At 32.5% G+C, this 26,423-nt stretch overlaps 1 protein-coding gene across 1 annotated transcript; it reads left to right on the top strand.

The window, feature by feature from the left end:
- Window positions 1–25,118, top strand: Spase22-23 (Signal peptidase complex subunit Spase22-23). The gene is made up of 5 exons (XM_076506393.1): window positions 1–227; window positions 5,607–5,682; window positions 13,285–13,359; window positions 22,891–23,006; window positions 24,752–25,118. Exons 1-5 carry the CDS (start codon window positions 85–87, stop codon window positions 24,882–24,884), a joined length of 543 nt encoding a protein of 180 aa, XP_076362508.1. The 5' UTR covers window positions 1–84; the 3' UTR covers window positions 24,885–25,118.
- The last annotated feature ends 1,305 nt before the right edge of the window (window positions 25,119–26,423 follow it).

Below are 26,423 nucleotides of genomic sequence, written 5' to 3'. Positions count from 1 at the left end.
GTGTAATCTGGATTCGTAAGCTGACGTAGCAAAGGTATTACTGAAAAACGTGGGAGAAGATCGTGAAAGTTGAAGTTATCCAGCATGAATACGTTATTATCAAGAGCTAATGCAATATTTGCTTTCACTTTAAGTGTTTTAGCAGGACTAACATTTTGTTGTTTTGTCTCTACTGCTTTTAACGAATACAAGGCAAATGTAACTTTAAAAACGGTGAAAGCAGTTGTGTGAGTTTTAATTTCATCTTGTTATTTTTGTAACAAACTTGGATTGTAGATACCACTATTAGTGCCTACTATTAATGAGAACTATAATATAATATTACCATTAGAACTACGCTTTTAATAGTACTATGAATAATATAGTTCTAGTAGTACTGTAGCAACTAGATTACTTATTATACTGATAACAGTATTACAAGTAAGCAGGACCAGTATTTAGTACTGAGTAAGTCTTAATATTAGGATAAGTTTAAAATTTATCTGCTTCCATAATGTGGGTACTTGTGCAGAATTTCCTCAGTAACATATCGAGTGTTAGAGACACATCCATTTGTAGCAGTTTAATTAATAATTCGAGGATGTTACAATTCTTGATCATGATGTCAATTAGAATGTCTTCAGCGTCATTATAGTTACACTTTATTGTCGTACGTATGACGCTAATATACACAGAGCTCACCAAAATTTTGTGATATAAATTATATATTTATTAATTTTTCGATCGACAATTTTAGCAAATGATAATTATCAGTCTTGACTCCTCAAAAATTGTAATAATAACAAAAATATAATAAAAATAAAATATAAAGTACAATGTTCACAATGAGTAATTTATTTTTTATCATATAAGAATTTATTTATTTTTACTGGGAAAATTCGGTACAAGTACCATAATGTGTACTAATAGTAGTGGATATTGAAGTAATTAAAATAAATTGATGCATCATTAGGTTCCAAAGTTACGTTACATATTAGTAGATTTACACTCTAAGTTCAATTATATTGTCAATAATTATTGAAAACAATTAAAAATCACATCCATAAGTGGTAAATCAACCTTTTACTCCACATGACCTTTTCATTGGAACAATGTTAATAAAATGGTATCGATGACAAATTTTTGCTTTATCTGGTAACCTGATACTGTGTTACTCCAGTGTTAAGGAAAGGTAGAAATGTTCCAATAAAGTCCATCAATTTCAAACTCGTAAGTGTAGATTCATATTATATAAATATATGAAATGAAAACTGTGAATAATCAAATCTTATCATAATGGATCTTGTGATGTATACATAAAAAATTCTGATCTTGGAAACTACGACACTGATCATCACCAATCATAGCTGAGTAATATTTTTATAACTAGGTGGTGTTTTTATGGCTGAGCATTAAATAAAATAATTGAAATTTCTGCAAAATATGTTTCAGGTTTAACCAATAAAAAAGAGTAAGTTTTAACTATAAAACAGTAATAACAATTTTTATTATTATTTTTCTTTTGTAAAAACTTGAGTGTTGTAACAGAAGAGAATGCACTTTCATTTACAGAGAAACTAATGAAATCTCCTCTGTAATGTGATGTGTGATAGCTTATTATAAAACTAAAATTTTAATAAAATTCTTTTTCTCATGGATAGTGAACATTATTGAATGTAAAGTATGATACATTGTTGTAAAACTATTGGACAATTCCAGAAAAGGCTACAGACCCAATAGCATTCAGTTGAAACTAGCAGTTATAGTATGTTGGATATTTCTGCTAGTGTTAATAATGAAGTATGAGCTTAACTGTGTATTTGTGAAAGTATGAGAGATTCTATAATTACATTGGGTTGTAAACATGAAATATTGTGATTGATAGATATGTACAAGTAGTAACCTCTACCCATTCTATATGATATCATGATGTAATTGACACATCATTCATGTTAATTTTATCATAGACTATTGTAGTAGATTTAATTGTGTCAAATAAAGGTTTTCCTGGATTTAATACTAGTGTATCTATAGTTGTTTTTTTCTTAAACTGTTGTGGAAATGATGTTGATTTGATTTAGGCAGACTGGTTTAGGCATCGTTCAGTCTGTACCACATAATTTATTGTATGGCTTTGTTTCTACAAATTTAATGGCTAAGAATAATTTTAAATGGTTTTAAAGTTTTGTTTGTATATTTCCAAATAGTAAATTCTTCTGGATCCAGTAAAACTATTCAGACCAAAGCAGAGCATGAATAAAGCTATTGTTTGATGTAGTATCTCTGATCCTTATTGGTCTGGTCAATTTGATGAACCAAAACCCTGTTTTTGGTTTCAACATTCTCTTGTTGGTTATTGCCAAAAGGTGGAGAATGGGTTTGAGATCATCACGATGTTTTAAAAGCTGATTTACAGTTAGTGGGAGTATTGCTGCCTTGAAATAAATCATGCAAATTCATCATGTTTTAGTACTGAAGACATTTTTCCTTTTATTAATTTGGTGTACAATTAGTATTTTTTTGTGAGATTTATATATTCGAAACTGCAATTTTGCATCCACATACTTCTGTAGCTGGGAACTATTTCTTTGGAACCCCTTTTAAGAGCAACATAAATTGTATGATGACTTTCCAGGAGTCATTGTATAACAAATCATATGAAAATTATCATTCATTAGTTCAACTGAGTTTCTGAGAGTGGGCATACCTTTGCATGGTATTATTAAAAAAATGTGCATAATAAAATGAAACATTCATTACCCTCTGAAGTGGAACACAAAATGGTTATTTCACATTTAGTATTATCATTCTGTCAGAAAAGTAACTTAACTGGAGCCAAGCCTTTTTAAATTTTACTCATATTTCTTCTTACCTTTAGCATATAGCACAAATAACTCAGAAAATTTTATCCTATCAATACAATAGACAATTTTTGTAAACAAGATCATCTTTTACTCTTCTTTTCATAAGAGAAAATAAGATACTCTAACATATTTGTGTAGGATAGCTTTTCATTTCTAGAATCATCCTCTGAATGAGATGTTAACTTTTTTCCATGACATTATGTAGAAACTGCAGTTTCTCCATATGTAAGTAGAAATACTGATGATTTCATCTAAATCCCCTTGTTGATGAAAGGTCTACCTTTTGAAAGTTGAGTTTTTAATTTTTGTCTTTAATTGAATTTTTGAAGTGAATTTTTTCACACATCGTGAATAACATTTACAATATTAATACATATAATCATGCAATTTGTACTAAAGATGACTAATCTTTTGTTGAAACATTTTCTAAAGAAAACTAAATATTATTGTAAATTTATTTAGTATTGAAAGAGTACATTTGAGATTAACAGAATTTTTATATTTTCATTTCTTTCTCTGCTATAACACAAGATTAATCATGTTAATTCATGTTGTAAAGAATCAAATAACCACTTGCACTCTTCAGAACTTTATTTCAGTTTTTAACCTTAATTCTTTACTAAGGAGTTTTTGAATTTCATTCTTTATTAGATAATCAAACCACTATAAAGCATACAACACAACCATAATAAAAATTTATTGGTGATATATGAAATTGGTTTCCAAAACAGTGTCACAGTTGCATTTATCACATTTCAAAGAACCTTCTGGTTAAGGTCAATGTAATTATTATAGCTATTTTTAATAAATTAGTCTTTTTTTTTTTTTTAGCACAATAAATTTTAAATATTCATTCAATATTATAAAAATGCTTGTTTCATCTGATAACCTTGCCTAATATACCTTTTTTGATAATATCCATAGTTAATGTCTTTAAAGAATTGTATTGAAGCTTTCAACTACATACATATTATCATGCAAAAACATCAGGTACAAAAAAGAAAAAAAAACAGAAATATAAATGAAGAAGAGATGTATGGGTGTATCTTTAAATTGCTTCATTATTGTTGATTACAGTTGCCTGTAATACTGACTGATTATTCAAACATTTGGCCAATTTTCATGTTATACTGTTGTATTTTAGACTAAAGGTAAAAATGTTTCTCTGTACAAAATTAAAATTAAATTTATTGTTGTGAAAAATAAGCCAAAATTTCCAGTTATTGTTATCTGATAAGTTTAACTATACAAGTAACCAGAATATTGATACATGTTTGTTGTTAGTCACAAAAATATGTAATAAACTATGTTTTCTGACCACCGTGGATATCAAAATTGGTTTTAAGTGTGTTTCTTGTTTGTTTTTTCCTTTCAGTTTGTTTAGCTTTGAGCCAGCATGGACTGATGATCTGGGGAGGGGTACTTTAAGATTTGAAGTCCTTAGGTCTGATTCCCATTACCACCAAACTTGCCTAACCTGTCTTTGTTAGAGATACTAAGGCATATGTAACTGTCATCACTAATTGGAGAAAAAACAAGTGGTTAATTCCTAGGCTATTTGAGGGATAAATAAAGTGTAAATTTACTTTTTTTTACATTTTATTATATTCCTAGTTTATAAGTGTACAACTGTATTTAATTTCTTTAATATTGAATGAGCAGATATGGTTGTAGAAGAGGGGTTCAGGGGGTTTGGACTATGTAAGTTGTACACAAGTTGATAAAAAAAAAAGCCAGATATTCTTACATGACCATATAATATATCAAAATAAATATTACATGTCAGTTGCTTTAAATGATTGGGCTATACAATTACTGTACAAGTTTTATTTACATTAAGTCTATTGCTGGAGTCTATAACGGTCGCCCAGCATGGCCAGGTGACTAGGGCACTCATTTCATTATATGAGGGTTGCAGTTTTGAATCCCTATCATACCGAACATGCTTGTCTATGGGAGCATTATAATGTGATGGTTAATCCCACTATTCATTGGTAAAAGAGTAACTCAAGAATTGGCAGTGGATGGTGATAACTAGTTAACTTCACTCTAGTCCTACACTGCTAAATTAGGGACAGCTAGCACAGGTAGCCCTTGTGTAGCTTTGTATGAAATTCAACAGACAAACTGTAACAGTCTTTTAAACCTTTTATTTGTGTTATTGTTTTGTATTAAAGTTTAACTTTTTTAAATTTGTTGTTTTAAAATGACAGTAATGTTTATCTTCATCAACAAAAATTTGGTAATGTTAGTACAATATTTTCTGGGGAATTTGAAGGGAGTAACCCACAGAATGCAAATGATTTATTTTCAGCTTGTTACAGGTTGCACTGCATGTGTGATACATTTTCATGTGTGGATTAGAAAATCACTTAATCTTAAAACACTGTAATTAAATATAACTATCATTGATTGAAGGGTTAATTGAAAATGTCTTTAAAACCTAAAATAAGCTGAAAATATTAGGATTAGCCTATCGATTAATGAACCTGGTGATTAATTTATTAGAAAATTAATTTGTCTTTTCTTTTAACTGTAATTTTAGCTGTAGCAATACTTGGATCATATTAACAGTTAAATTAATAACCTGTTAATTCAGTCTTTCATGAAAATTGTGTTAGGAAATAATAACTGTTAATACAATATTCGTATGGTTTTATGCTGAACTTTTTAATCTTTTTCTTTCTAGTATTTAAGACATTAATTAAAATAAACTTATTTGTTAACTTGTGTATACATGTTCTTTATTTTCATTGCCTGTAGGAAAAATGTGCCAGACTACAGTGCTTCTCGTGAAAAGAATGACCTTGGTTTCTTGACTTATGACCTTCAAGCTGATATCCTTTTGATAAATAGAAATTTAGATTTGCTTCTGTTATTTTCTTTCTTTAGACTGATATGCATTATGTTTGAAGTAATACTGTAGTCGTAAAATGCATAAGCGTGTAGAAAAGATATTTTACATTACTGTTAAAAAACATGCATTAATTGAAATAATAATCTAAAGTTTCATAATTATTAACTACATTTATTGTCTTTATCCATGCAGAAGGAAAATGAATAGAAGATTATGTGCTTGAAATAAACCCATTATTTTTATATGTGAAAACTCTCATTAAAGTAAAACAAATTATAGAAGCCTATACTAATAACTCAGTAATGTAAAATTAATCAATAAAGGGTAACTAAAAGTAATTGAGTTATCAAATAGTACTCTCATACTTTCTCAACTATTATAATATAAAAAGTTTTAAGAATAGTTTTCTTTTAAATTCTCTTATAGCAGTTAGTATTATGCCTTACCATATTGATTATAATAGTTTAAAAATTACAAATTTCTAAAAAAACTATGGTGGTTCACCAAAATTACAATAAGGTAATGCTATAACTAAAGGTAACTAAAACAAGATTTGGTAACTGTTAACATTATTGCACTACTGAAGTCACCTGATTTTTCAAAAACATTCAGTTTTAAGATCTGCAATGGCTACAGTGGGTTTTGAAGTTCAATATTTAATGAAAGCTTGTAACTTTTTAGTTTTGTTATTTAAATATTGGCTTATCTATGTAAAATCTCTGTTACCATGTCATTTTGTATGTAGAAATATTTTGAAAACTATAAATAATGATTTTATCCTCCTCAGATAAAATCTAGGAAATATTTTGTGTGATATACATCAATTTTTTTCTTTTAGTTCCTTTGATGGTTTGTTATTTAGTGTTATTTATTATGTAGTGGATTGAGCCCTTTAAACTGGAATTACAAAACTATCACAATCTATTATGGTTATTATTGTCGAGTAAAATGTCAAAGTTTGGGCTATAATATATTGCTAAACATGCTGATCGTGGACAAAATACCTGACTTCACATTGCAATTTGCAAACCAATATAACCCCAATTGCTGATCACTTTCCTCTTTGCTTAGCATAACATGTAAATCATTCCTTTCTTTTGTATGTTATCTTCAAGATATTCAACAACACAGTGAATGTTATTCAGTTTGATATACTAAAAAGTTATCCATGAATAGTCTTCCTTTGACCAGTTCAATTGCAAAATAATTTTCATATTAAGATTAGAAATACTTTTCATTATCTCAGATGTCATTTATGTATTCTCTAAACCTCCTAAATACAATTCAAACTTTTGTTTTTCAGTAAAACTATATCTGTTATTTTATCTGCTAATTTTATACCAGGTTAGTCAATTTGACTTGTGTCATAACCCCTGAACAATAATAGAAATAAATATAGGTTATCCTTTTTTTTCTTTCTAGAATGACTTAAAATTGTAACACGAGACTACATTTGTTTATCTTAAGGAGCTTTAAACTTGTATCAGCATATATCTGTTTATACTCAAGTTTTATCATTTTATTACCCTTTGAACTGTGTCTAAATACTACTGTTAGTATTTTTCAAGCCATTATAATATGTTTCAAGTTGTATATCACTTGAGGAATGTGCTTGTTACGTTACACTATCAAATTATGTTAAATACACTACTCACATGCATGCTTTGTGAAAATTATTTATTTCACTTAAACTAACGCTTTACATTTGAGCTGTTTTTATAATAATAAAAAATACACATGATAAACAAGAAATACAGTAATTACCTGGGTCTTCCTTCCTTTTTTTTACTGTTGACAACAGTGAATGCTACCGTTTTTACACTAATAGTAGTAGTATTGGAGTAAATAATATTTATTTAATTAAATAATGCATTAAAGAATATAGAATAATAACGTGCAAAAAGCAGACTTGTCCATAACTATCACAGTTTTTCTGGTTTTCTATCTATGTGGCCTGTTACAAATTCATCCAAGCTGGTCTTTGTGTTTCCCTTAAGAATGAAACTTGTACTTAGAGAAATTAACATTATTCAGTAGAGAAAATGACATAATTTGATAGTTTAAAACCTTGACTTTCTATTAGTTTAAAATAATTAGTATTAAGTGTATTAACAAATACTGAAAAAGTGGATGTGACAGGTGGGTGTAGCAGAAAAGGTTTGCTGGTTTGCTTTTCTATTTCATAGCTCTGTAACCAAGCAGAGTTGAAGGCTATGAAAATTATGCTTTGTATGAGTGATAACAATGTTATACTAACATTTTGGTGGGGTGGTAAATAAATTAGAGAAGAATGGATATTTAGAGAGGAAATATATTTCTCTCACCAGGGAAAAAAAACAGGATCCTTTTTAATATTACCTTATAAAATTAAGAAGATAGAACTATTAAAATATGGATCATTAGCAATGAGTTTATACTAATTGGTATAAAATGAACAAACAAAATGTTTAATTAAACTTTTAATGTAACTCACTAAAAACTGATATGCACAGTAAAGGATACCTATGATGAGAGGAGTAATTGCTGTTGAAAAGTCACTAGACATTTTCTTCAAAAAGCCAAGTACACTATATTGTAAACAAAGTGATGAAGTCTTTCAAAAAAAAAAAAAAAAAGTGAAATAATTAGATTAATTTGGAAAAGCAATTTGTGGTAACCTTAATCAATTGCAATATCTTCAAGTCACTTCCTTCTGGTTCCCCTCTGTTAAAGTAGTAAGTCTACAGATTTACAATCCTAACATCAGGGGTTTAATTCTTCCTCAGTGGACTCAGCAGATAGCCCAATGTGGCCTTGCTATAAGAAAACACACATGCACACACTTCCTCCTGTGGTTATGTGGTTGTTGCATTATTTTGTGACAGTTGAAGTATTTGGTATTTCTTGCAATTGTAAAGTTTTATATTTTATACCAGAAACTATTTTGTTCATGAAATGCCATGTGTGGTACCATTAAATATCAAGTTTTGAAGCATGAATAAAATTATTGTTTGAATAGAATTGTTCTATTTACTCTTTTTCATTTGTGGATGTATTTACAAAGAGTTAATTTTAGTGCTGGATTTAGTTGCCCAAATTTGTTTAAAAGATGCTAAGCAATATTTACTAATCAAATCCAAATCCACCAATCTATTTTGTCCCATGTGCTTTAGATGTTTAGTTGTGGGAATGTAATAATTGCAATGTTGAATTCCTCTGTTCTGTTAAGAGTAGTAGCATGCTAGTAGTAGATGATAATTGATTACTTTACCTTTGGTTAAGTTAACTTGTGGGGGGGGGGCTGTTTTTGCCTGAACTTCAGGGATCTCTGACTTGGGTTTGTAGCTGATGTCACATAAGGTGCCATTCATGTGAAAGATACTAATAATAAAGAACCTGTAGACCATTTAATGATTTTGTGGTGTTATTTTCAAGTCTTTTTCTTTTCTTTTTTTTAACTTGTATTGAGAAGATAATTATTCTGCCATAACAACTCCTGGATAAGTTTCATTCATTTGAGGTCTTAGTGTTTGGCATTTTGTTAGAATCTTGAACCACCAATGAATGTATAATGTCCAAATGTTGAATAGTGCCATCTTGTTCACATAATTTGAATGTTCTTGTACATGTGTTACATCTAATATACCTAGAATTACATCTAGTACATTTAATTTAATATTTTAAATGTTATTAAAGATGAAATTGTCCTTAAAACTTACAAAAATTTGCAATTTGTTCTGTTTTACAAATTGCATGCAAATTTATCTGTTTACAAGTCCTTTGAAAGCTTACAATTGTTTCTTCACTAACACCATGTCTGCCAGTGCACTTTTTCTGCACCTCGTAGAAAACTTGTTTGACTCCAACTTTCTCCTAAATAATCTTTTCTGATGTTATTAAAAATATTCATTGGAAAGTAATTTTTCTTGAAAAAGTATTAATATTATAAAGGTTTTGTATTTGTATGTGCTGATGATCTTATAAGCACAATGAACTAAGATCTTAACTAAATTTTTCTTGAATAACAAAGGAATGAAAATTTTAAAATTAAAATACAAGCCAATTAAATGTGTATAGAAAATCTTCACATTCAGATTTGCCTTCATTATTTTATACTAAGTTATCCAGAAAGACAAGCCGGTAACCTTTATGTTGACAACTACTGTGATATTTCATAAATGGATTAATATGTTTAGATTCTATGAAATTACGTGTGTTGTTCACATTCCTCTGATAATACAAAGATCTTAAACTGCCAGGACATTTCTTCAACCATTGTTATTCATGAAAACAAAAATAGGTTGTCAAGAGAAGACAACAGTCTTGAATCTATCAATCTTATCATAAATTATTCCATTAAAGAGGAAATGTGACTTTTTGGTAGCATATTTTCATAGTTCTGAAAAACATTCTAAAGTTATATAGTTTCAATTTTTATGTTATTAATTATTTCAGTTGATAGTTTAATGTTTTTTTTTGTAAAGGAATATTAGCATAAGAAGATTCTTTTTCAGAACTGGCACAACATACATTTCATTATAAAAATGTTCCTGTGCAGTTGGGCTTGACAGAAAACACTTCTGTGCTTTTGCATCAGACAGACCAGAACAGATCAGAATATTATTGTAATTAGTTTTAGATCAAGTGCAAATAAAAATTAATTTTTAAGATTGCTTGTAATTTCTAGATGCTTTTAAAACATTAGTGTGTGTGAAGTAATATGTACTAAACTAAAGTAAGTTATTAATATTGAAACAAATAGATGAAATAACCTTGAACTGGTAATATTAATTTCATAAAAGAAAATTTTGTTTCTAGAAATATTTACTGGCTATGAGTAATTGTAGCGTTTCATGTTATTATTTTAGTCATATGAATGGTGACGTTTTGTATCGTTTTATCTGAAAGACAAAAGACTACCACATGCAGAAACATGGCTGTGGGTGCTTGGCTAATGGAATATCATTAACATTGGGTTTATTAACCTGTTTACTGCCAAGTATTTCAGCTGCTACAATACAACTCTATGCTTCTTCATTTTGTGACTTTTTTGTAACGCCATTTTTGGATTGAAAGTGAAACAATTTGTAAGTAGGTTAAATGCATGTATGGTGCTGACATCTAGCATTGAAGCTAGGTATTATTGAGTATGAATTAACTCGTCTGTGGCACTGTGTTACCGATCGGCTTGGACGAGTTATCTCATCTACAGCACCGAACAGGTTAATGTTCACAACATATGCTTTAGGCCAGCATCCCTAAACATCTTCAATACTAGGAATCAGCTTGCTGCTAAGATTTTGTGAACTGCTAAAAAAGCAAGTACAACAAAATTTATCTCTTTGAAGTCCTGTGAACTAGAGGTTGAAAAATACTACTTTAGATAAGTGACTGGAAGTGTGCTATGTTGTCTGATATATTTTTAATACATTTCTGTAATCACTATAAAGTAAAAATTTAGAAGAAAAATATGCATGTTTATGTTGTTACAACAGTGAAAGCTGATAAAGGTGGTGTAATGATACCAGAAATGTTATTGTGGCAGGAGTGTGATCCAATGAATTCTTTAAAAGGGTTAATACAGCCATTGTACCTAAATGTTACCAATTGCTTCCACCACAAAACTGATGGATAAAATCTCTTCCAAGGTAATATTACAATAATACACTAATTGTATTATCTGAAACTGGTGTAAAAAACATTAGTAGCTTTAGTTGTAACTTAGAATTGTATTAAAAGGGTCTGCTTTGTGTGTGCATACATATATATGTACAGACTCAAGCACAGTTAAAAGTACCCATCCCCAGTGATGGAAAATAGTTTTTCTATCAGTTTAAATTATTTCATGAACTTTAAAAAGGTTAATTGTGTTGCACTCTTGGTGTCATTCAGAAACAAAGCTCTGAGATACTTATACTGCCCTTTGCAACAAGTAATTAAGTGTTGAGCATTTTAGTCTTGTTAAGAGCTGCTCAACAGTGACAGTAAAGTGCAGCTTTTCAAGTAGGAGGCACATGAATGCTCAGATAGACAATGCCGTGGCTTGCAATATATACAAGATATGAAGGATATCTGTTCATCACTTACTTTAAAATACAGATCCTGTATGTTTGTTAATAAGTGAATATGGTTTGTTACACTCATGTTGCTCTGGCAGCTTTTGCTAGGATTTCAATTTTCTTAGATATGGTTGATATGCATAAGTGTAAAAAGGTGAATAGAGGTTTTTTCATGAAATAAATTTATTACTTCTCACTTAACTGGATATTGTTAGTACTTTGGGGAATCTTCAGTTAAGACAAGTGGTTAATGGTTTTGAGATTGAAATATTGCTTCATGAGATCATCTTGAAAAAGTGACTCTTCATTGTTGCCACCTGTGGGTTGTATAATGACGGTGACTTGCTTGGTTGTTTATCCCAGTGATTGGGAACCACTGAAGCTTTGAGAAATTACAATAAATTAGCATTAAATTGCTGTTATTACTGAATCTACAGTGCTGTTTAGGTACAAAAAAGATTATAAAAATTAAAATTTTATACTTTACGTTAATTTGAGATATTAAACTGAGATAAATGTCTAGAGGAGACATTCAAATTCATCATTGGTCAGTCTTATTTCCAGATATGGATGCATAAATCTTGTGAATATACATGTCAGTGGTATCACATCCCTGAGTTAACACTCTTCAAGATTGCATGTCAAACTTTAAAACATCTTATTAGGGTTTCTCAGGATCTGCCCCAGCATTTGGCAAATTAAAAAAATTGAATAATGAAAAATGATCGGTTTTCCTGAATAGTATTAACAAAGCAGCAGCTCATGGTTGCTTTGAATGAAGAAACACATGTTTGAAATAGATGCACATACATTTCTAGCTGGACCAAAATGCAGTTTGTGTCATGTTTAAACTGACAATTTTAAGGAAAAACTAACTATGAACTCCATGTGATTCTTAGTACCAGGACATGATACTGTCTGTACATCATGGAGAAAACTTTCTGAAGCTTTGTTGTTCTGATATATTACGTTTTATTATGTGCACTTTCTTTGCCTCTATCTTCATTAGTCTAATTGTTATAACTTTTCTCCCCACACCAACCTTTCCTCTAGTTCTTTACGTTTTTCATTGCTGCCACTTTTAGTCATTTATTTGACTTCTTTGATACTCTTGTTAATAACCAGTTTTATTGACAATGGATTTTGTCATGAAGTTCAGTGTCATTCACTTTATTTCTTTCAGCAAAGTGATTATTTAACAAGGAAAAAGCGAATATCATACCTAGTAAAATGACAATAACAAAAATTTTTTCCATCTATTTTTCCACTTTATAAGTTTTGGGAATAACACTTGAATATGAAATAATTGATAAATTGGTTTTATTTCTGTATCACTATAAATCTTGAAGTTAGGCTCATCTGTGTTTTTGGATACAAAAACATTATTTGGTTTATTTTTAAATATTTTAGTACACTGGACTAGACAACCATTTATTACAGAATAGTAACTTTAAAAATGCTTGAAGTTTAGAAGAAATAATATACAGAATGTTGTCCCTTTTCACTTTACAAGTATATTTGAAGATTTTCTTTAACTAACCCAAATCTCAGAAGTTTATTCAACTGGAATGTAAAGCAGCTTTTCATCTACATGACTGCAGAATATGTCAGTGGAAATAACGTAAGTTGTGTTTTAATATATAAAATTTTTACTTCTTGACCCCACCAAAAGGGTTTAAGATCTATTGGTCACTAACTTAATACTTATAGGTATTAATACTTGGCTGAATTCTCACTTTTTAATACCAGACCGTTATTTCAAAATGATTTATGTCTGCAGGCAAATGAGATAGAAGAGTATGTTATTTAGTATTGTAGTGACCTGAGTACTTTTAAAAGTACTTTGTTCTTTACAGGTTAAAAAAAAAAGACTGTGTAAGATGTGCAGTTACAAAATACGTATTTGACTTATTTCAAGCATTTGGTCTCTTTCTAAGAATTAAAAACTATCAAAATAATGGTAGGCTTTAAATGTATAATTAGGCTTATGAAAAGGTTTGTATATATACACATTCATAGTTTTACTACTACTATTGATGTTGCACCTTTTCTGAGTTATTCAAAAGTTAATACATATCAGAGTTAAGGTGACTAGAACATTGATCATGATATGAGAAAAACGTACAAGTTCAAGAAGTCTTAACAGAAATAAATAAAAATCCTATAAACTGAGTACTTTTGAAAGGTGGACCTTTCTTCTTCAGGATCAAATCTGGGGAGTTTGTCCCTGAAGAAGAAAGGTTCATATTTCAAACGTACTCAGGTTTTAAGGTTTTTATTCATTTCTATTAGAACATTGATTATATATCTTTCTTTCCCTTATTGAAAGCTTGGTTATATCTTTGTACTTTTTGTTAACTGTTTTAGAGCTAGTGTATATAATATGCTTTCAATTAAAAGTAATCCATAACACATTTTAAAGGTTTGTTACATTGAGAACTGTCAAGTATGTGTATTGTTTGATCAATGAGGAGATGTAATATAGTTTTAAAACTAAAGAGATAGTCTAATATTCATCAACAATGGGGAGATATCACCTTGGTTCCTTGGGAACAAAAGAAGTTCATTGTTGAATTCTAGGGTCATTTAATTTTTTGCTTTTACTTTTGTATCAATCCTGTGACTGGTTAGTCATTGTTTTGTGTATAGATGTGCAATGCAAAAATCAAGGGTTTTATTCTATATAGTGTACAGATTGTAGATAGCCCATTATATAGTTTTGCACTAAAACTAACATTTTTATTTTTTCTGTGTTTGGCTGTTTTTGATTCAATAACATAGTGATGAGTATTCAAAACTGTTGTGAAGATGAGTAGGTTGTCAGAAATTGAATGTTTGTTCTGTTAAACTTGTAATTTTCTTCATTACCAATTTGAGCTATTTTGAAACTTGTCAGGATAGTGAATGCTATTGTTGTCAACACAAGAAAAATTATTTTTTACCATCTCTTAACTTAGAGTAAAACAGCTTTGTCTTTGCCCCTTTTGATGAATTTCTCACACATAGAAGTTTATTCGCATGCAGAAGAAACATCCAGACTATTGATAGAAGGAAGAATATCAAAATTTCAGAGTTTTTTAAACAGCTTCTGAGAATTTTACTAAAACTACTTTTAAGTAGACATTTTTGTTTTCCTCTTCTACATTTGATCTACTTGGGTATTTTATTTAAACATGAATGTAAGAACTTCAGAAAAATTCATATAGTAAAATGAAATCAATTTGGATTTAATTGATATTTCATATTTGCATCAAAGACTGTCGTATTGTTTTCTTAATTATTTGCTTATATCCAACAAGTTGACACTAACATCCACTTTTTAGGTAATTCAACAAATTACGTCACCATAATTTACAATCTCAACCTCATCCTGATATTGATCACAATAGTAGTGGTACTCATAGCACATTTTCTTTTTTCTCTTTTTATAGCTGTAAATATTGCATATTATTATATTATTGGAACAACTAAAAAGGTTTACCAAATTTTCAATATAGTATTCATTTTAGAACTTAAGATTTTTTATGTTTAAGATACTACTTAAGTGAATTTGCACTTGTATTTGTACATCAGATATAAAAAAGAATTATTTTTTACGTTCTAGGTATTACAGTATTCTTCATGTATTGGACCAGTCCACCAGTGATATATTTTATCAACAGGCTTTATACACAAAGTCCCTAGGTGCAGATTCCTATACGTGGTGAGGGGACCCCTTAGGGAAAGTTGTTCTTTCAGTTTACCTCCTCTGGGATCTAATAATCTACCCACGTGTTTGCCGTGCGTGGTGAACCATGAAGGGGAGGAGAGGACCCTAGTGGTTGAGGGGTTCAACCCTAACACACCACTTTGGCCTTGAATTCCTGTAGATGGGTGGCCTTTGGGTGGCCCCCCTTGGTTCAGTTGGCTGGTCCACTTGGGCTAGAGTCAACCAAATACCAGTGTTGGAAGTTCTCAACGAGTATTGTGGACATTGTGCCTGATGCTGGTGTTTGGGTATAGTGCTCACGAAACCCTGGCGTTGCTGCATTGTCCTTGCATGACATTGTAGTGCATCCCCTTGTAGGGCTCCATAATGGGTGGGATCAGTGGGTACTGAAATTTTTCTTTTTTCCTATGGATCCTCCTTCAAAAAGTTTAAATAAAATAGTGAAAAAACAGTCAATAGGTAAACAATCACATCTTGTAAGACTCTGAGCAGCAATCTTCAACATATGTAACACATGTACATCATTTTCTTATATTACATTCTATTTTAGAAAAACCTTTAGGGCAAATGTCCCCCTTTTTATTCAGAAGGGACTAGAGGGGCTTGCTGGCTCTCCAAAGTCAGTAAAGAAGCTTCGATCTGCAGACATGTTGGTCAAAACATTCACATCCCAACACAGTGAACCCTTCCTACTTACGTTCTTGCCCAAAATGGTTGGAGGAAAAAGAGGTGCAGTGTTTGAAAACGACTCATAACATTAGTTATCCTGAGGCTCGGAAATTGCTGTCCACAACTCCACCTCGGACATATGCTGCTGCACTTCATTCCACAACTACAGTGGGATTGCAGACAGATCTCTCTGTGCCTCCAAGAGAATCGTTTTCAAAACAAATGAAAAGCCTTTTGACCTCCGTGGTTAAAAAGGTTGATGAATCGACTTCCACACCCATCTCTGTTCCTCCCATACCTTCCAACAAACCTCAAGATCCACATCCTTCAGTTTCAAATACAGGCATTTCTTCTGATACATCTTTTTCTCCCACCACAAGAGACAAAACAATTATTCGTTTGCATCCTCAGTCACTGGAATACCCTTCCAATAACAAAGACCTGCCCACTCGACCCATAGCAGGATCCATGGAGGTTGATAGACCTCCTCCGACTAAAGACAGTAAAGAAAAAAGACGTGGTCGTAAACCGAAGGGTTCTCCAGCCACTTCACCTACCCGTTCTTTAAAATGGCCACCTTGATACAATGGAACTGTCGAAGGTTACGTTCTAATCTGGATGATATCAAAACGCTGATTGCTTCCTACCATCCTGTTTGTCTTTCTTTACAAGAAACATTTCTCAAAACTGCTGATACTGTCTCCATTCGGCAGTTTTCTCTGTACAGAAATGACAGGTTGTGTGATGGAGGGGTGGCACTATTGGTTGATCAGCATGTGCCCACCCTGTCTTTGTCACTCAACACACCCTTGGAGGCTATAGACATCTGTGTTTCCTTGGGCCATACCATCACTGTTTGTTCTCTCTCCCTGTCCCCTGGAGAGACATATGATCAGTCAGACCTTGATGCTCTCATTGAACAGTTGCCATCTCCCTTTCTACTCCTGGGGGATTTTAATGGACATCATCCCCTCTGGGGAAGTGCTTTTATTGATGGGAGGGGTCGCTCTGTAGAGCGTATGCTCTCTGATCACAATCTTTCTCTTTTCAATACTGGTTCTTTCACTTATTTTCATTCACCTAGTCAGTCCTTTACTGCTATTGATATCTCAGTTTGCTCCCCTTCATTATTTTCCCATTTCTTATGGAGGGTTGACAATTATCCACTAGCCAGTGACCATTTTCCTCTACTTTTGAGAGAGACTGGCTGTGGTCGATGCCACCCTACCCGCGTACCCTGGTGGAAGCTGGATCAGGCAGACTGGTCCACATTCACTGCTCTTGCAGAACTTGATCCTGCCATCGTGAATCAGCCATCAATAGACAACTGTGTGGCAGCGGTAACTGGGTGTATTATACAAGCAGCTGCTCAGTGTATTCCTAAAACCTCGACACGTTTTCCACGATATCCTCGTCCATGGTGGAATCCTGCTTACCACTTAGCACGGAAGGCTCAAAAATGGGCATGGGATACTTTTCGTAGATATCCCACACTTTTGAACCCCATCGCTTTCCAATGGGCCCGTGCACATGCTAGGTGGGTAAGACGTCAAAGCCAGAAGGAATCTTGGATTAAGTTTACAACAAGCATATCTTCTACCACCAGTTCCAAGGTCGTATGGAACAGGATTCGATAGGTCAGTGGGCACTACAATTCTGTCCCCCTCTCGATCTTACTCTCTGATGGAGGTGGCTGATGTCCGGAGTATCGCTGATACTGTAGGTGAAAGCTTTTGACGGGTATCTAGCACTTCTGCTTGTTCCTCCACCTTCTTGGCCATCGAGACTCGGGCAGAGCGTTCACCTCTTTCCTTTCGAACTGAATGTCTCTGACTATAATTGTCCCTTTACACTGGTGGAACTGAAAATGGACCTTCATCGGTCTGGCAGTACATCTGCTGGACCGGATCTGGCAGGAGTCTGGTGCCAGGCTATTATTTTACCTTTCTCTAAGCCAGGGAAAGATCCCAAGATTCCTTCAAACTACCGTCCAATTGCTTTGACGAGTTGTCTCTGTAAGATCTTAGAAACGATGGTTAATGCTCGTCTTGTTTGGTTCCTCGAATCAAACATCCTCCTCTCGCCCACCCACTGTGGGTTCCAACAACAGCATTCCACTACAGACCACCTAATTCGACTTGAAACATCAATCAGAGAAGCCTTTCTCAAACGACAACATCTTGTATCAATATTCTTTGACATTGAGAAGGCTTATGACACAACATGGAAGTATGGCGTTTTGCGAGACCTCCATGCCTATGGGTTACGTGGCCATTTACCCATGTTTATTAAAAAAATTTTAATGGACAGGAGATTCCAAGTTCGTGTGGGTTTGACACTTTCCCATTATTTTGTATAGGTAATTGGGAGTCCCTCAGGGCTGTGTTTTGAGTGTCACACTTTTCAGTGTAAAGATAAATGCCATCTCTGAACAACTCCCTCTCACTCTTGCGAATGGGCTGTATGTCGATGACTTTCACATCTCATGTCAGTTGTCGAACATGAGATATATTGAGCGGAAACTACAAACTGCCGTCAATCATGTACTGAAGTGGACTATGGCGAACGGCTTTAATTTCTCTCTCTCTAAAACCGTTTGCATGCACTTTTGCCACCAACTAGGTATTCACCCTGATCCTGAACTTCATATTGGTGAAGTTTCGCTGCCAGTGGTCCCTGAGACCAAGTTCTTGGGGCTTATTTTAGACCATAAGCTGACCTTTATACCACACTTAAAGCAGCTATGGGTCAAATGCACAAGAGCACTGAACATCCTCTGTGTCCTCTTAACCACCAGTTGGGGAGCGGATCAATGTTCTATGTTAAAGATATATCGTGCTCTTATTCCATCGAAATTCAAATATGGATCACTGGTCTATGGCTCTGCCAGACCTTCAGCCTTAAAGATGCTGGACCCCATTCATCATCAAGGACTTTGACTCTGCACTGGGGCTTTCTGCATCTCCCCTGTTCAAAGCTTATACGTAGAATCTCATGAACCTTCTTTGCACCTTTGCCGTTTGCAACTGTCTTTACTAAATTCTTTGAAACTTTGTTCCTTACCAAAGCATCCCACCTGGGGATGTGTTTTCTTTCCTCAGTGGGCCATACTTTTTCAGAACAGATGATCTGTCATTGCTCCTTTTAGCCATTGTATCCAGGAGCAGTTGGATGAATTGGGTCTGTCCTTGGATAACATTGCAGAATCCAGTGGTCAGCCCATCCCACCATGGCTTATTACAGTCCCCAAATGTGACCTTTCTGTAAGTCATCTGAGAAAGGCAGATACTCCCTATTAGAAGTACCATCTTTTATTTACTGAACATCTTTCAAACAATCTTTCCATTCCAATTTATTTGGATGATTCCATATCAGGTAACTCTGTGGGCTCTCCATGGTTTGTTGCAGTTCGGTGGTTGCGCGCAGAATCCCCTCTACAGCTTCTGTGTTCACTGCTGAACTGTATGCCATATCTCTTGCCCTGGATCATATTGAAGCTAAACAGTACTCCAACTGCGCTATTTATACTGACTCGCTTAGTTCTCCACTGGCCCTGGAATTGCTTCACGTTGGTTCACACCCTGTTCTCGCTGATATTCAAAACCGACTGGCCCATTTCTCATGAACATCTACTTCTACCCAGTTTTTCTGGATACCAGGCCACGTTGGTAGTCACAGGAATGAGCTTGCAGACACGGCAGCTAAATCTATCTACTTTGGCACTATCCCCACTGTGCCTATTCCGTACATGGACTATGGTCCTGTATTCAAGTGGCAGTCCACTTGGAGTGAGCAATGCGACAACAAGCTTTTCCAAATAAAACCCTATATTGGGCTTTGGCTGTCTAGCTTCCATAAGGTTCGGAAGGAGGAAGTTGTTCTCACTAGGCTACGCATTGGTCACAGTTTTTTAACTCGTTTTCTTTTATCTGGAAGTGATGCACCAGTGTGTAGTTTGTGTAACACTCAAACCACTGTAAGCCACATTTTACTTTCTTGCCATCTTTACGACTCTCAACGACAGCACTATTTTAAACATGTTCTGTCCCAAGGTTTGTCCATTACATTGGACAGTGTTATTGGTGATGGTGACACTGTCCACCTTGATAAAGTTTTTAGTTTTTTACTGGCCATTAATCTTTTTAATCTCATTTAAGTGTTTGATATTTATTCATTACACCTTTTAAGAGTCTCAATCTATCTAGTTTAATTTGAAATTGGAAAATGGCCAGAACATTAAATAACTCGACACCAGGACTGGAAAGGCCATCTTCAGGTGACTAATGCTGCTGTTTGAACTACCCGTTAGTCATCCTGGCGAGTTGTTATTACAATTTTGCTGCATGCCTTTTAACACTTTTATTACTTTACCTTTTGGTACTGGCCATAATGACACATAACCTGGAACCAGGACTGGAAAGACCAACTTCGGGTGACTGGTGGTGGTTCTTGTTCTTACCTGTTAGTCTTCCTGGTGGGTTACAATCATTACCATTATGATACAGAAAGTCCTTTACAACTTTGTAGACTGGATGTTAACATTGCTTTTATGTCATTTTTTGTTTTTAATTGCTGTTTTGTTTTTACCTTCATTTCCTTTTGTGTGTTTTACTTCATTTACTTTTACCTTTTTACCAGACATTTGGCTAATTAAAATTACGATTTTTTACATGTCTTTTAAAACTTTTATTACTTTACCTTTTGATAATGGCTGTTATGACACATAACCTGAAACCGGGACTGGAAAGGCCAATTTCAGGTGACTGATGGTGGTTCTCGTACTTATCTGTTAGTCTTCTTGGCGGGTTATGATCATTACCATTATGTTAGAGAAAGTCCTTTACAACTTCTCTTACTCTACTTTCTCTCTTAACATTGTATACTAGGTGTCAACATTGGTTTTATGCTTTTTCTGTTTTTCAATGATGTTTTGTTTTACCTTCATTTCCTTTTCTGTATTTTACTATATTTATTTTTACCTTTTAACCGGACGTTTGGTGCAGATAGCCTAGCCGCTTTGTACCATAAAACACGAAATCAACCAACCAACCAACTTTCATATTGTCATTATGACTCTCAATGACAGCACCATTTTAAATGTTCTGTCCCAAGGTTTATCCATAATGTGATGGTGACATTGTCCACCTGGAAATGTTTTTAGTTTTTTAAAGGGCATTGACTTTTTAACACTAAGTTTTCTAATTCATAAATTAGACTTTTTTTATGTTGCCTTTTTGAAGTATAACTAGTTTGATCTGAAATTAAAAAATGGCTGTTACATCAAATAACTCAAAACCATGACTGGAAAGGCCAACTTGAGATGACTAACACTGATGTTTGAACTTATCTGTTAGTCATTCTGGCAAGTTATAATAATTAAGATTATACTACAGAAAGTCTTTTACATCTTCTGTTACTTTACTTTCTGAACATGGCCGTAACGTTGCATAACTTGAAACCAGGAATGGAAAGGCCAACTTCAGGTGACTTACGGTGGTTTTCCAACTTGCCCGTTAGTCTTCCTGGCAAGTTATGATAACTACAATTATACTACAGAAAGTCCTTTACAACTTGTATAACTGTAGTTTTTCTCTTACTGCTGTAGACTAGATGTAAAAATTGGTTTTAATGCTTTTTTGTTTCAAAACTTTGTTTTGTTTTACCTTAATTTGCTTTTATGAATTTTACTAATTTTAACTTTTTACCAGAAGTTTTGTGCAGATAACTTAGTTGCTTTGTGCCATAAAACACCAAACCAACCAACCAACCAACCAATAATACACAAATACATTTATAGTTAACATTTAATTAATTTATTTATTTTCTTGCTTTTGGTCCATTTTTTAAATATGAAAGTTAAAAAATTCCTATAACTGTTTTCTGCATACAAAGTGAGATTAAAACATGGATGGTAATTATGTAAGGGTACAGAGATATTTTCATAAAATAACATCGGTTATTGTAGTAATCTAATTGAAGTATTAACCATTTTTGAACATTGGTTTGTTAGCTAAAATGTAAAGTTTTCGAATGCATTAAAGTGATATATATCTTGGTGTGATGAGGCATAGTGGTATGTCTGGACTTGTACAGCTGGAAACTGGGTTTTGATACGCATGGTGGACAGCGCACTGATAGCCCTTTGTGCGCACTAACAAGCATTTTATACAGATTGGCCAATTTTATGCAATTTCTAATCAATTATTGATTGATGAATGACCTCTATATCTGTGTAAGGTATAAAAGTAAACATATTAAATTATCATACTGTATACATCTTTGAAGTTGAAGGAGCTTTTCACTAATCTTATTTTAAAGTTAAGAGAACGACAATACAACAGAAGGATATATGATATAGTACTTAAGGGTGTATGTTAGATGCTTTGTTATGTACCATAAAATCTGAAGTATATTTAACTGAATTTTATTTTTATAGAGTTGTACACAGTACCATGCTTTTACACACATTTCAACCTGAAAGTTGTTAGGTACTCTTTCCCTATACTCTAATCCAAACCTAGTTTCATAATTAATGGTCTGAATACTATGAAAAATGTTCACTTTTAGGATTTGTCCCCCTTCCCACTGAAAAAAAAAAATTCTGGGTAATTTTTTTTCAGTAATTACCTTTTTTCAAGTTAATACTTTGATTTTAAATACACATTCACTACGTTTATAAAAGAAAGTATCAAATACCTAAATTTTTTATAAATTTTTAACAAAGCTGATTAATTGTATTTAATGGTTTGTATGTTATTTTTGTCTTCAAACCAGGTTCTGAATCAAGTTGTTTTATGGGATAAGATCATTTGTAGAGGAGATGAAGCAAAGATAGACTATAGAAATGTCAACCCCAAGTATTACTTCTGGGATGATGGCAATGGTCTCAGGTTTGTACAAATACAATTAAATGATTTTTTTCTTTTTAATTTGTTATTGCATCTTGCCACTTAGATTATCAAAAGGATGTTTTTAACAACTGCAAAATAAAACTACAGATTTGAATCAAAGAATAGCTGTTATACATATACAACTGCTCTGTTAATTAGTTAAAAATCTTGCACTTAAGTCAAACAAATTCTTTGTATCTTGTATAACTATTTAAAATTCAGTTTGAACTTTTGTACATTGAAAATCTCTTAATATTTTATTTTCTAGATAATGTCTTATTTTGCATTTTGCTTTTAAAGGTTAAATTTTGTTTGGCATGGTGTCAAATTTTTCTTATCAGCTTTTAAGAATATGAGAAGTAGGATATCTTTAGTTGTTATATTTTTTATCTTTTAACACCTTTCTAAATAGTCATATGTAGAATTTTGACTACTTTAATCCCACTTATACTTATTTTTCCACTGAGTAAAACCTAACATTATATCACCATTTTTATCATATTCTATGTTTTACTTAGAGATATATTATCTGACAGCAAGCATGGACTTTTTAAGGAAAGTTGTAAGAAAAATTAATTTACTTAAATATGGCTTTGTTGATTTCTGAATGAATTTGAACTATTTGTGTGATTTCACAACAATTCTATGAAACTTTTACACATTTGTAGATATTTTTTTTATATAAAGAAGGTAGATTGTCACAAACTAATATATTTGTAATGTTTCTGTATTTTTGGTATTGGGTATATGTTAGTTTCTATCTTTTAGTTTTTCCACACACACACACACATACATACATACATACATACATACATACATGTATATGGAATCTTTTCAGTTGATGCAGCATTTTATTCTTTAAATTCTTTTGGCTTGTTTTTGAGTTAAAATAGATATGTAATTTGAAAGAATTATCTGAACAGTGTAAGTGCTAAGAGTAGACATATGATGTGCATCTTGAAACCTTACTGGGTAGATGTGAAAAGTAAATCTCTAAAGCTAAATATTTTAAGAGATTCTTCTGCTAAAATACACAAAGAAACTTTCAATATATTAATGTAAGTTTCAGTGGCCTGCCAAAGGTTGGACTGTGTTACTGATATAATATAACTTACTGGGGACGTTCTACAGTACTGTTCATCATAAAATGTGTCACTACTGTAGAATATTAAGTGGACTGTTTTGTTTGGCAACATCATTCTGGGTTTACAATTATATCACTTTCACAAGTTTCTGCAAAATGTCTTTATACAGGTGCTAACAATTCAAGTATTAAATGGTGAGTTGGAAACAAATTAATTACTTTTAAGAGGGACACAAACAACAACGGTAACAATACTATTCAGTTATAATTTAAAAGATGTAGTGATTAATCAAGATGTAATCATAAGCTTTGGCTCTTGATAGCTGCTATATCTAAATCATGTTCAAAATTTAATTTAGTTGTATGAAAATTATCAGAAAATTTTAAGTATTACAAAAATGTAATTTCTTCTAGATAAAAAAAATTACCTTCATTTGTTTGTATTATTGTATGTAAAATGCTTTAAAATTACATCACAGTTGAGATTTGAGTAAAGGGATTAAGAACTTGTATTCTCAATTTTTATTTATACTTTAAAGAAATGCGAATCAAACAGTTTATTTTTATTTTGTTCGTTTTTAAGGTTACTTTAAATGGCTTGATTAGTTAACAATTAAGGTCTTTTGCTATAAACCTTTTTTTATTATTATTTTATTTTCAGGGGAAACAGGAATATCACTTTGACACTCTCATGGAATGTAATACCCAATGCTGGGAGTTTACCAAATGTATTTGGTACTGGTAGCCACAGCTTCAGTTTTCCTCCAGAATATACAACTTCGAGAGTTATGTGAGAATAAATCCTAGGAATGCTAGTTTCTTTCATCATGAAACATTTATTTCCATGATGTCATCAATTTGACATCACATCTTTCATTTGTTCTTAGAGTTTAACAAACTATTTTCCCTTCCTTACACACCAGTAAGGTTCAATAATATAATATACAGCAGAGGAAGGATTGAGTTTACTTATTATACATTGTATAACTGTGGTAGGAAGTTTAATAAAGTGTTCATGTTCTCTGGGAGGAATATTATTTGTTTTAATTGTTTGGTTTAACATTTTATTTTATTCATTAAAATATTTATTACTAATTTGAGATAAAAAAGGTAAGATATAGTCACTTAACAAATTGAATTAAAAAATATTAAACGAGATAAAAATGCATCAGTAAATATTTTAGATTAATCATCATAATAGGAAACTAAAACAAAACAAAAAAAGCACTTGCAAGCCAATAGCATTAAATTTACCTGTTTTATAAAATGAATAATACACACCTTTACTAGAGTTTAGAGTGTACTTGGAATAGCTGAGTTTGTCTGATTATTAGACATTTTAACAGTGCTTCCACAGGATTTTGCAGAGTCTAATTATTCATGTCATTCTGAATCAATTTTTTATTGGCTGGACTTTTACCAAAACCTAAGTGGGAAAAAGCAGGCAACTGTTGCATACTTCATGAAATCTGGATTAACAGCAGATCATAAAAATAAATATCATGACACACAGAGTGAGTACACATTAATTTTGTATTGATGAGCCAAAGTTAATACGGAAAGAAGAAAATGGCTTGTATATGCAATACTTATGGGAAATACCCTACATCTCAGTGTGAATACACTGGCTTAGACCCAGAGGTCAAAATGGCACAAGTAGCAAATGGGAAACAGCCACAGAGCAAATTAAAGGCATGAAGGATGGATTAATAACACTACTCCATTGGAGTGATGAGTCTAGCAATACTTCTGAGTATCCCTTGAATCTTGTGGCACGTAAGAAATGATGCAGATCATCCAAGAACTCAAGTGTGAAAGCAAGGCATTGTTGAACTACTATAACAGGGTGCAGGAATGATGTCTATTAAATTTGGTTGTTCTTTGGTATTGAATGCATAGCGACACCACAATTTCTAAATGATGAAGCTCAATGGAAGGCATCAAATTTCAGTGCTCTTGATAGGAACAATCAACCACTTGCATTTTGAATGACTATTAAAGAATTCTATGCACCATGTTTCTTCCAGGAGATCCAGATAGCCTTATGAATATGATAGAAAACAACACTTATAAGAAATCTGATGATATGAAACTATTCTCATCTACCAATGATGTACAATAAGCTCTGCCAAAGAAAAGTTATATTTGTACTGCTGTTTTAGTCTATGGCATCCAGATATGTTAATGAGAGACTGAAGATTGTTGAACAAGCTTTTGAAATAGTTAGGTGGCAGTTTAATTGATTGAAGTCTGGGTTTTGGTTAGAATTTGCAGTACAATCTGTCCAGCATTATTGTAAGCAAGTTGCACTGAAAGTGGTAGATCAAGATGAG

This window comes from Tachypleus tridentatus, chromosome 6 (genome assembly GCF_004210375.1).
Source record: "Tachypleus tridentatus isolate NWPU-2018 chromosome 6, ASM421037v1, whole genome shotgun sequence".
NCBI classification, from domain to species: Eukaryota; Metazoa; Arthropoda; class Merostomata; order Xiphosura; family Limulidae; genus Tachypleus; species Tachypleus tridentatus.
This window is presented reverse-complemented; position numbering and strand designations above follow the sequence as displayed.